Source organism: Carassius gibelio, chromosome B23, assembly GCF_023724105.1.
Source record: "Carassius gibelio isolate Cgi1373 ecotype wild population from Czech Republic chromosome B23, carGib1.2-hapl.c, whole genome shotgun sequence".
Classification (NCBI taxonomy): domain Eukaryota; kingdom Metazoa; phylum Chordata; class Actinopteri; order Cypriniformes; family Cyprinidae; genus Carassius; species Carassius gibelio.
In genome coordinates, this window is record NC_068418.1 from 26422901 (window position 1) to 26435395 (window position 12495).

Genomic DNA, 12495 nt, shown 5'->3' on the forward strand with positions numbered 1-12495 from the left:
CATGATCTTCAGAAATCATTCTAATATGATGATTTATTATCAGAGTTGTGCTGCTGAAATTGTGATATTCTTTCAGGATTCTTTGATGAATGAAAAGTTAAAAAGAAGAGCATTTATTTAAAATAGAAGTCTTTTCGAACAATAAACACTAGAGTTCAAAAGTTTGGGGTCAGTAAAATTTATTCTTTCTTTCTAAAAAAAAATAGAACTCTTTTAGGATGTATTGTTTTGATTCAGTTCGGCACTTCGGAGCATGTTCGCGACTCGGTTGATTCAGATCGGCACTTCGGAGCATGTTCGCGACTCGGTTGATTCAGATCGGCACTTCGGAGCATGTTCGCGACTCCGTTGATTCAGTTCGGCACTTCGGAGCATGTTCGCGACTCCGTTGATTCAGTTCGGCACTTCGGAGCATGTTCGCGACTCCGTTGATTCAGTTTGGCACTTCGGAGCATGTTCGCGACTCGGTTGATTCAGATCGGCACTTCGGAGCATGTTCGCGACTCCGTTGATTCAGTTCGGCACTTCGGAGCATGTTCGCGACTCCGTTGATTCAGATCGGCACTTCGGAGCATGTTCGCGACTCCGTTGATTCAGATCGGCACTTCGGAGCATGTTCGCGACTCCGTTGATTCAGTTCGGCACTTCGGAGCATGTTCGCGACTCCGTTGATTCAGTTTGGCACTTCGGAGCCTGTTCGCGACTCGGTTGATTCAGATCGGCACTTCGGAGCCTGTTCGCGACTCGGTTGATTCAGATCGGCACTTCGGAGCGTGTTCGCGACTCGATTGATTCAGATCGGCACTTCGGAGCCTGTTCGCTACTCCATTGATTCAGATCGGGAAGTTTTTGTCAAACAATTCATTGGTGATGAATGAATATTTGACGTGAGGCTTTTTTTAACCTGTCGATTTGATTTTCTTTCAGGATTCTTTGATGAATGAAAATTTAAAAAGAAGAGCATTTATTTAAAATAGAAGTCTTTTCGAACAATAAACACTAGAGTTCAAAAGTTTGGGGTCAGTAAAATTTATTCTTTCTTTCTAAAAAAAAATAGAACTCTTTTAGGATGTATTGTTTTGATTCAGTTCGGCACTTCGGAGCATGTAAGTGACTCGGTTGATTCAATAATAAAGTTGAACAGAAATGATCATGAACTCTTAAAGATGATGATGAAAAGAAAAGGTAATATTGCATATAAAATTATATCCTCCTAAATAAATTATATTCCTCCTCAGATGAGTATTTAACATGTTCATTATTGTGGGCCATTAGTGTGTAGTTATTATTATTAACATTAACTAATGTTATATTTTGTAATATTGATAATCATGTAATGGATTTCAAATGTGTGTGAATATATTGTTTTTCCATTAAACTGCTAATATTATTCTTTCACATTATAAATCATAAACACATATCACACAGAAATACTGTATACACCACAAATGGAGTTTTAATTTACCACCAGGGGGCAGAATAATATTACAAAGGCTCATAATAAAAACAAACCATATTTCTGTTGTCCACCTCGTGACTGATTGATCTGTAAAAATACTGTGTACAAAACTTTACATTGACTTCATAACAGGTCATAAAACATTTCAAAAAGCTTCTTCTCCTTTAGTTTTAACAAATGTACAAATGCACAACAAAATAAGGCTTGAAATCCTGCTCATGTTATTTTGAGTTACATTTGAGTTATTAAAGTCTTCTCTTCAGATCTTGGCTCTAGAGCTCTCAGGCGTTTATAACTCGTGCATTTTAAAACGTCATCATATAATCTGCATTTTCTCATTGGATATCCTCAGAAATGCTCACATTATGGAAGTGAAATGTATTGTGAATGCCATGTTGACTTTAAATGTCACTAGTGTTTCTGTTTTCTGAACGTTATGTAGTTTTGAGAAGCTTCACACACACACATATACTACATTGGCTGGAAAACAACTAATTACAGTGATTCATCTATATACACAAATAATAACATAACAACCAATATAATATAAAACACAAGTCAAAATCAACAAAAGACAAAAGGAGTTTGTTAGTTAAAGCAACAGTTCAGGCAAAAATGTAAATGTGCTTGGGAATACAGTCACATTGACTGATATTATTGTGCGTTTTTGTCCATTTTAGTGCTTGATATGTGTTTTTTTAAATTAAAGCCAGTGGTGATTCTTCGCCAAAACTCTTTGAGTAAATGTGTTTATTTCCGGGTGAACTGTTCCTTTAAAAGAGGCATTATGATGAAGACTATGAACTGTGCTGTGTGTTTCTAAAAAATGAGCTACGTAAAAGACACAGAAATAAGACATTTAACCCTCTTTATGCATTCAATACATCAAATTATACATCAGTGCAGGTTCACTTGCACAAACTAAGTCCGGATCGCTTTAAAAGCAACTGTACCAGAATTCACATAAACCGTAAACCAGAGCCTCCAAACTAAAGAAATAAATCTTCTGTGGCTTCAAGTGCATGTTTTTAGCTTTTAGCTCATCTGTTTGCTAATGAAGTTAACAACTAATGTGTTTTCGGTCATTTTTAACCAGTTCTATTGTGTTTAAGCCTCCTTTTGTATTCAATAACTGATCGTCAAATTGACCCACATTGTTTTTTCGTGCAATTTGTCAAAAATAAACTATTAAAAACACTAAAGATTAATGTAAAACAGAACACCTCTACTGTAGATGGTCATAGTGTTGTTTCTATTGTGTTAGTGAACAATTTGACCATATTTTGATATTTTTATGTTTCACAGACACAAAATATGTTTTTGTCACTGTAGGATTGTAGGAGGAAATAACTACAAGTATAAACAGTATCTAATATTATTTGGACTTAGTGTAGTGTAAGTAGTTTTTATTGCTATTTGTACATCCCAATGTTTTATTGTTATGTTCTTTTCTTAAACCTTCGTAATGGTAGAATGAGTTTATCATACTTATTCAGTGCTGCAAGAGACTAGTAATTGAGATCCAAAAAACCACCTTTGACAGATTATTAATTTTATTATTATTTTTGGATTGCGAAACCCAACTACAGTAGATAAAGAAACAGCTTCAATTTCGAGTAAACTTTGAGTCTTAAATTTCATAAATTCACATGTATTTCATTTATTTTAGGCTTTGACAAGCTACAGCAATGGTCTTCCGTTGTTTATCGGCCTCTTTAATGTTTTTCAGATTGTTGATTTTTGGCAAATTGCACAGAATCCAGTGGGGCTATAACCCCAACACAAAAGTCCTAATAGACTCTGTACAGCCTTCCCAAAATGCATCTGTGTGCTGAAACTTTGCATGCATATGCATGACCCTAAAAGAAAAATGTTCACCAAATTTGAAGAAGAAATAAACTTTTTAAGCAGTATTTCGAGCAGTTTGAGTATTTGAAGGTGGGTCAATTTGACCCAACACAAAATTAGTAACAATTCTCAGCACAGCCTTTCCAAAATACATCCATGAGCTGAAAATGTGCATGAAAATTCATAACACTAAATGAAAAACATACACCAAATTTCAAGAAGAAATTAATAGTTGAATCAGTATCTTGAGTCATTTAAAATACATATGTGGGTCAAATTAACCCCAACACAAAAGCTGTAACAAACTCCGTACAGCCTTTCCAAAACAAATCCATGTGCTGAAATTTTGCATGCACATACATGGTGCTAACTGAAAAATATCCACCAAATGTCAAAAAGAAATAAGTATTTTAACCAGTATTTCAAGCAGTTTGAAAATTTGAGCTTGGGTCAGTTTGACCCAACACAAAGTAGTAACAATTTTTATGCACAGCCTTTCCAAAACACATCTGTGTACCTAAACTTTGCATGCATGTGCATGATGCTAAATGAAAAATATCCACCAAATTTCAAGAAGAAATAAGTAGTTTAACTGGTATTTTGGTATTTTTTTTTACAGTTTGTAAAATAGAGTGTGGGTCAGTTTTGACCCAACACAAAAGCTGTAAAGATTTTTGTACAGCTTTTCTAAAACACATCTGTGTGTTGAAACCTTGCTTGCACATTTATAACCCTTAAATGAAAAATATTCACCAAATTTCAAAAAGAAATAAACAGTTTTAACCACCATTTCGAGCACTTTAAAAATGTAAGCGTGGGTCAATCTGACCCAACACAAAAGTTCACACACATTGGCTGCTTGAAATCACTGACCGTCCATAAGAAATTAATGAGAAAATGTCCAGAGATGTCTGCATTTGATTATAGCTGTGATCTGAACGGGAAACTCACGTTTCGTGAGTGTGAGGTGTGTTACTCCTCCGCAGTTCGCTCAGGTAATATGGAGTGCTCTTGTGCGATGGCCGCCAACTCCTTCAGGAACTCAGCGAACAGAAACGTAGTGAACACTCTGTTCCGCAGGTGCGGCGGGATTTTGGGACAGGGAGGAAGAGGTGTGTGTGGACGACCCGAGACGTGGCCATTCAGGAACCAGCCGGCGTTTTCTTGCAGGTGGACTTCTCTCTCTGACAGGAGGATAAAGAAGATGGTTTCAGCTTGATAAAAAAGAAAGACAATCAAACAATCGGGACAGGACGATGCACACCTTGCTCTTTTAAAGCCTGATCTTTGAGCAGCAGGAACTGAGCGGCTTCACAGACCAGCTCAGGGAAATCTGGATTGGACGCTGCATATTGTTCAATCTGACAAGCCACCGACAGCAGAACCTGAGACGAACACACAAGATCAAGTTCAGATATAGAGCACCACATCATCTTATATTTTTAAATGAAAAAAAAAAACCTTGCAAATAACTAATAACAAATAACTAAAAATAACTAAACTAAAGTCAAATCTGAAGCTTGATAGAAACTTTATAGACATATTTATGAATCACACACACATTCATAAAAACGTATATTTAAGGCAAAAATGTAAAAATAGAATTAAAATGGCAAATATAAAACAGTCATTTAAATGTAGACTTCTTATGAATATTAATTGAGTATTGATTATTGAAGTTGTTGCACACTGTGTTGCATTAAATGTGCTTTTAGGAAAACAAGAAGTTAGGTGCTGATTATAATTTAAACTGTTTAAACATAAGGTTTAAATACTATTATAGTATTTATAGATACTTTGAACTGGCCTTTTTCTTTATTTTTATATTGAGTGTTTTAGTGATTATATGTGCTTTTGTCTTTTTTTTCTAATTTTTTTTCTATATAGCTTTAAATTATTTTTGTTTCAGTTTAAGTATTAGTAGTTTTAATACTTCAACTTTAAACTTTCAATATACATTTTTAAAAACTAAATCTAGACTCATGAGTAAACTGAATGCTGAATGATTTTTACCATTAAATTTAATTTTGTAAATGTAATATGTAAAAATATAACTTTTGTTATTTGTTATTTAAAAAAAAAACAAATAAACAAGCCCGGCACAGGTAACAAAAAGTAACGCAGAAGTAACATAAAGCATTACTTTCAATAAAAAGCAACAAAGTAACACAATTAGTTACTTTTGTTATGGAGTAAAGCGATACTGTATTCATTACTTTTAAAAGTAACTTTCCCCAGCACTGTTTATGATAATATTTTATAAACAGAGTTTACCTGATAGAGTGAGCGTGTGCCGGTCTGAGACGCAGGTCTGGTGTTCAGGATGAATCCTCGCAGCAGAGGTTGTGGATATGTGGCCAGCTGCGCTAAAATCCCCGTAAGCAGCAGGTTGACTTCAATGGAGTTCTCCAGCATGTTCTCCAGACGGGACAGCAGGACGCTGATGAACGGCCCTGAGGAACCACACACGCTCTGATTCCACCCAAATTTGGCTCTGAGTATTTACTGCAACTCAACAGTGCTTCATTTCTGAAAGTGAGTCCTTGCTGCTTCCATATCATTAATGTAATCTCTGTTAAAGCCCAACTGAACTGTTCTCTAGACTCAAAAGAGCATCTGAGCTTGGAAAACATTAACCAGATAAACCGATTACTGAATCAGATCTGAAATACAGCACCTCTAAACGCAATCAAAATACCTCAGACTCTTCACAGGACTGTAATCTTAAAGTGTGCAACTCAAGAATGTCTCAAAACTAAATTTTCACCATCTTTAAAGGTGTTAAACTACTGTATCAAATCTGATTACCAAGTTTCTAAGTCCTTTGAATGATCAACATTTTTAAAACATTGCTGTTTCTCACTCGATCTCCTCGTGTCTTCTGTCTCTGATTGAGAGTTTAGAGTGTTTTAACCAGTAAAAGCTCTTTTAGTGTAACTGTTTTAGCTCGAGCTTGAGCTCAAATCTTTCCTGATTGTGATCAAGTAAAGGTCAGAATAAGGTCAGTTATATCTCCAGATGAACTCTTCCTGGACTGAAGCAGCTCAGCTTTACTTGATTCTCCATCAATCATGTTCTAGAGTCTCAGATCTGATCCTCAGGATCTTCTGAGGAGCTTTACTTTCACTGTTCCTCAGCGGAGGAATGATCTTCACAAGCCTCCAGAACATCTCACATCTTCTGAGGAGCCTTGATTTCTTCAGCTCTTAATCACTGCATTATATGTGAGGATAATTTACATCTCATCTTACTGACATATATAGTTCATTTTATATAAATATCTGCTCTACTTTTAGAAAGATCTCATTGATTTACATCACAAGCAACAGAATTCCATCATAAAAATATCAGCATCTGCACCAAATTGAATAAAATCAAACAGTTCTTTCCTCTATATTCTTATTATAAACCTTATGAGCCATAAAACCCTGATGGATCAAATAAGGTACCAAAAATAGAAGACATATGCACACTCTTGCCTAAAGGTTCAATAAACTCTTTCATATTCTGACTCATCAATCATTCCAAACCACATAAAACCTCACGACTGACCTGTAAACGAGATCCCATGTTTCCTGCTCTCGGCTTTATTCGGGTCTTCATCTGCATCGTCTTCACCCTCACACTCCTCACAGAAGCAGTTGAAGTCCAGCTCCTCTTCCTCGTCCCCATGCAGGAGATCCTGCAGCCGCTGGAGCTGCTCTTCATCCTCCACGACAGAGTCTTCCTCTCCGCCCAGATCCCGAATCAGCTCCAGACACTGAGAGATGAAGTCGTCTCCCGCGGCTTCGGACGTTTTGCTCTCATTGCAGTTGTGGTCCAGGTGCGCAACATCGCCCTCTAATTCCAGTGTCTGCTCCTCAAAACCACGTCCGTTCACAATCGGATCGGATTCTGGATGTTCCGCGTGGTTTTGGTTTGGTGTGCGATTAGTGTGCATCAGATTGTTGTTTATGTAGTGATTGTGGGTTGCTTTATTCAAGCCGTTTTTGACGAACATCCGCCGGTCGTCGCAAGCATCTTTTTGCGCGATCAGATTATAAACCAACACGTCGTCCTGAAATTCCGACTCCTCTATATAAGATCCTTTAATCAGCATTATGGCATTTTTACGCATTTCCTGAATGTGTTTCGGGGGCTCGTCCGGGACGTCGGGCGTCGGTTCCCTGTCAGGCGCGGCGTCGTACGTATCGTCCCATTCCAGCTCGAGTAGCGTCCCGACTCGCTCGCGGTCGCCGGTGGAGCTGGTTTCCGAAGGCGGATGAGGAGTCGGCGTTTGAGGAGGTGGAGTAGAGTGAGGAAGACGCTCGTCCTCATCTTCGTCCTGATACTCGTCCGGGGACGGATTGAGACCATCGTACGGAGCCGACCACACGTCGCACGCTTGGACCGTCGTACAGACGGATCTGCGCGCATCATACAGATACTGAAGATAGTTCTTGTGCATAAGCGGCTCGGAAGCATTTATTCGGGAGCATCCGACGGTATCTCCACCTGAGAACAGATCCTCCATTCCTGAAGAGGCAGAGAAGAGATTTAGGACTGAATTAGTGACAAATTAAATTTGAAGATAAGTGGTTAGTTTACCCGAAAAAAGGAAATTCTGTCATTAATTACTCACCCGTAAGTCACTCCAAACTGTACGATTTTCGTTCATCTTCGGAACAGAAATTAAGATATTTTTAATGAACTCCGTGAGCTCTCTGACCCTTCCATAGACTGCAAGGATCCTAACAAGATCAAGGCTCAGAAGCGTAGCAAAGATAAAATATATCCGTGTGACATCAACTTTCAAAAAATGTCACGACTTTCAGTGGCTCAACTGTAATTTTACGAAGTTAGGAGAATACTTTTTGTGCGCAAAGAAAACAAAAATAACAGCAATTTGTGTCCTCTGTGTCACCCTATAGTGAGATTTGCAATTTGCCGCCCTAAATTCCCATTGCAACGTATGTATCCAGATGCGTTGTTTTTGTTCATATCAAAGCATAAACAACGCAAACAACGTATCAGTGTACGGTGCTGCTGACATAGAACAGCACACGTTGTTTGAGTTTAAGTGGACATGCTCCAAAATGCCACCAGGGTAACGTGGAGGAGACAAATTGTTTAATAAAGTCGTTACTCTCGTTTTCTTTGCATACAAAAAGTAATCTCGTAGCTTTGTGAAATTACGGCTAAACCTCTGATGTCACATGGATTATTTTAACGATCTCCTTGCTACCTTTCTGGACGTTGATCGTGGTAAATGCATTTCTGTCTATGGGAGGGTCAGAGAGCTCTCAGAATGAATCAAAATTATCTTAATTTGTGTTCTGAAAAAGAACAGTGTTACAGGTTTGGAATGACTTCCTCTCTAATTAAAGTTTATATGAGACTAATGAAGACCATTACCCATGTTGCCCCTCAGCAGTCCCTCTGTGACCTTTGACCAGAGGATGTAGTCGGGTTTGGGTGTCTGCGGTGGAGAAGAGCAGGGTTTGGGAATGAAGAAGGAGGGTGTGAGCGACAGCAGCGCAGATGCAGTGATGGAGTAACAGTCTCTCTCTCGCAGCCGCAGTCTCTCAGCGTGCGTCAGGTGAGAACACGGGAGCAGATACCTGCACGAGCAAACATGGACAAGGGTCTGGTCAGATCCCACCCACAACACAGCCATTGGTCGGACTGACAGACAGTCCCGCCCCCAGACTCACACCATTGGTTGAGTCAGTGTTACTGTCTCAGGCTGCTGAGCATCTCAGTGTTTTGAATGTGCAGTTACACTATTTAAGAAGTCCGGCTAGGAAACTATCAACCTACAAACGGCTTACATATAGATAAGAATAATTATAAGTATACTAAGGCCCATTTAGCTGAGAGCAGGAGAGTAGTTTTTCTATCGCTGTTAAACGATTAATAGCGATTAATCGCATCCAAAATGAAAGTTTTTGGTTGCATAATATGTGTGTGTGTGGTGTGTATATTTATTATGTATAAATAATAAATAAAGACACACAAATACAGTATATATTCTGAAATATTTACATGTGTATATTTAAGTTCAAATAATTTAAATTATATCTAAATATAATTAATATAAAAATGTAATATGTTTTTTTATAAAATTTACACATGCATGGGTGTGTGTGTATGTATATATATATACACGCACACACACAATACACGCACACACACAATACACACACACATATAAATTGTAAACAAAAACTTTTATTTTGGATGCGATTAATTGCGATTAATCGTTTAACAGCGCTAGTTTTAACACAGCAAAAATTAGACACAAAATGAAACCTTTTTTACCCATCATTTTAATAATTTGATGTTTTTTGGGACATCATTAGGAATAGTTTTTAGTATAATAAAATCATGTTTTAAAAATTACATTTTATTTAAAATTATAAAAGCTAAAAAAAAAGCTTATATTATAAAATTATAAAAATTATAAAAGCTAAAACCAAAACAAATTAATTTACAATTTACTTTTAATTTTCAATTTAATTTTACAATCTATTTAGCAGATGCTTTTATCCAATTATTATTGCTGCAAATAATTTCATGAAAAAAATTATGATTTAGTATTTCAGTAATTTTGTGGAGTTATAAGACAGTTTTATAAGTATATAATCATGTAATAAAAAATATGATTGATCATAAAAAGTCATTTAATTATTTGCTAAATGGAAAATGATTACATTTCAATGTAAAAAGAGAAAATTCTGAATTTTGCATTTAAATTTTTTTTTTATTATTAAGTAAAATATGTTTAAATAAATGTAATATATTTTTATAACATACTGTACATTTATTTATTTTATTTATTTAGCAGACGCTTTTATCCAAAGCAACTACTGCTGCAAACAATTTTGTGATTCATAACATCAACATCATAACATTATGGGAAGTTTTAAGTCATCGCTATATTAAAATATAATCAAATATTTACAAATATAATTAAAATGTAAAAAGTGAAAACATGACTTGACCGTTTTTTTAATTTAGATATCATTTTGGGATAATTTAATGAAAAAAGTCATAATAAAATGATTTAGCAATTTATGAAGTTGTAAAAGAGCTTTAATTAAAACCTAAATACAAGCCAAGTGGAGGATGCATTAAAAGTTTGATGTTTAAGTATCTGGAGCTTAAACTGCAAGTCAACTCAAAGACAAGTCAATTTCTATAGCACATTTAAAAGCAACAGAGTTACGCCAAAGTGCTGTACAACAAAACACAATATAGCATAAAAGCATAATTGGAAACGTTCATTATATATGCATATAATCAGAGCAAACTGACATCAAAACATTAAACAGACATTAATCAAATTCCAGAGAAAACAAATAAGATTTGAGAACACACTTAAAGTGAAGGAGCAAGTGTCATATTTACAGGCAAACTATTCCAAAGTTTAGGAGCTGAAAAAGCCCGACCACCCTTTGTTTTACAGCGACAACGTGGGACAGTTAAGAGAAGCTGATAACTCTTTGAGGAGAGTAAGGAATCAGAAGTTCACTCATATATTTTGGTGCAAGACCAGATAAAGACTTAAAGTTTACAATGTAAAAATGTGATCCCTCTTTTTTGTTCCAGTAAGGAGCCTCGCTGCAGCATTTTGGAAAATTTGTAGATGAGAAATCGGTGTTTGAGGCAGGCCACAGTGAAGGGAATTACAGTAATCCAGGCGTGATGTTATGGAAGCATGGATTACTGTCTCCAGATTTTTGTGAGGCAAAAACTGTTTCAGTTTAGCAATTGATCTCAAATGGAAGAAGCTGCCCTTTACCACTGTGCTAATTTGTTTCTCAAAGTTGAGTAACGAATCAAATGTAAACCCAAGATTTCGTTCATGGGTTTGAACATTGGCAGAGAGAGACCTAAATTAAAAACAGATAAAGTCCTAGAGTGGCAGGGTTTTTGCTATCTATTGGATGGCTTTGTATTAGCCATCCAACCTTTTATCTCCTTAAAACAGTCATAGAGAACATCCAAAGAATCACTGCTGTCAGTTTTTGCTGGAAGATAGAACTGTGTATTGTCTGCATAGTAGTGGTATGAAATCTTATATTTATTAAAAATGCCACCCAAGGGAAGCATGTAAAGTGAAAAAAGAAGAGGGCCTAAAATGGATCCTTGGGGCACACCGCATGACAAAGGAGCTGACGAAGAAGAAAACTTCCACATGTTTGAAACTAGCTGGTACAATTCCATTTGCTAAAGAACTATTAATGATGGTGGACGTTTACATGTTTTAAATCCATATTTCATCTCTACAGGAAGAGGAAGAGGATGCAAATACCTGAGAATTAACTGCAGCATGACATCTTCACAATACAGACCAATCAGAGTCCGGAACAGAGCCAGAGAGACGGTACCGAGCTGGAAACACACACACACACACACACACACACATAAATGAACACCATGAGCTTTAATCAGTGACCGTCTCACAAACACACACACACACACACACACCTGAAACGGCGTGTTGATCCTGCTGACCAGCGTGTCCAGGATGCTGACGTTGTCATGGCGATATCTGAGGATGAAGATGAGGAAGGTCTGGAGGAGGGCGGAGTCAGAGATGCTGCGCAGGAAGAGCTCCAGATACGCCGTCGTCGTCATCACTTCCTCCAGAGTCAGCTGACCAATAAACAAACAGCAGCGTTCACAGAGAGATCTGACTGACCAATCACAGCTGTCCAAACACAAACACACACCCACTCACCTTATGAAGCGCAGGAGCCATGACAGGAACGAGAAAACCATTGTAGATGTAGCCCAGGAGCTGGTCTCTGATAGAGCAGTGAGCCACCTACACACACACACACACACACACACACACACACACACAACATACAGATTTACTTAATCCGTGTCATTGAAATCAATGTTTTATACCTCATACAGACAAAACAATGACCAATAAAATACAAGCCGTCATGTGGTGTCACAAAGGTTTTATTCTGAATTAAATAAAAGATCAGATGTTTTACTCAACCTTGACCTCAACATAATTAAGTCCAGCTATGAAACTATCAACCAAAGAATGTCTTACAGGTAGTTACAAATAATTATAAATACATCTGACAATAATAAAAATAATTTACAATAATTAAATCAGAGTGATTTTGGTTTCCTCTCAGAGTAAATAAAACATAAAGGCTTTGTGTGTATCCATGTGTGTGTGT

The 12495-nt window shown here is 36.9% G+C and overlaps 1 protein-coding gene across 3 annotated transcripts in view; it reads right to left on the reverse strand.

Moving 5' to 3' along the window:
• Nucleotides 1–1431: 1431 nt before the first annotated feature.
• LOC128011032 (FHF complex subunit HOOK interacting protein 1A) overlaps nucleotides 1432–12495 on the reverse strand; it is a 19477-nt gene continuing 8413 nt past the window's right edge. For all 3 annotated transcript variants that reach the window (XM_052593058.1, XM_052593061.1, XM_052593059.1), the window contains 8 exons: nucleotides 12033–12119; nucleotides 11780–11947; nucleotides 11604–11683; nucleotides 8702–8907; nucleotides 6860–7822; nucleotides 5582–5760; nucleotides 4572–4692; nucleotides 1432–4491 (listed from right to left, as the gene is read on the reverse strand). In XM_052593058.1, the coding sequence (XP_052449018.1) occupies nucleotides 4280–4491; nucleotides 4572–4692; nucleotides 5582–5760; nucleotides 6860–7822; nucleotides 8702–8907; nucleotides 11604–11683; nucleotides 11780–11947; nucleotides 12033–12119 (2016 nt within the window). In that variant the 3' untranslated portion in view covers nucleotides 1432–4279. The remainder of the gene's footprint in view (nucleotides 4492–4571; nucleotides 4693–5581; nucleotides 5761–6859; nucleotides 7823–8701; nucleotides 8908–11603; nucleotides 11684–11779; nucleotides 11948–12032; nucleotides 12120–12495) is intronic.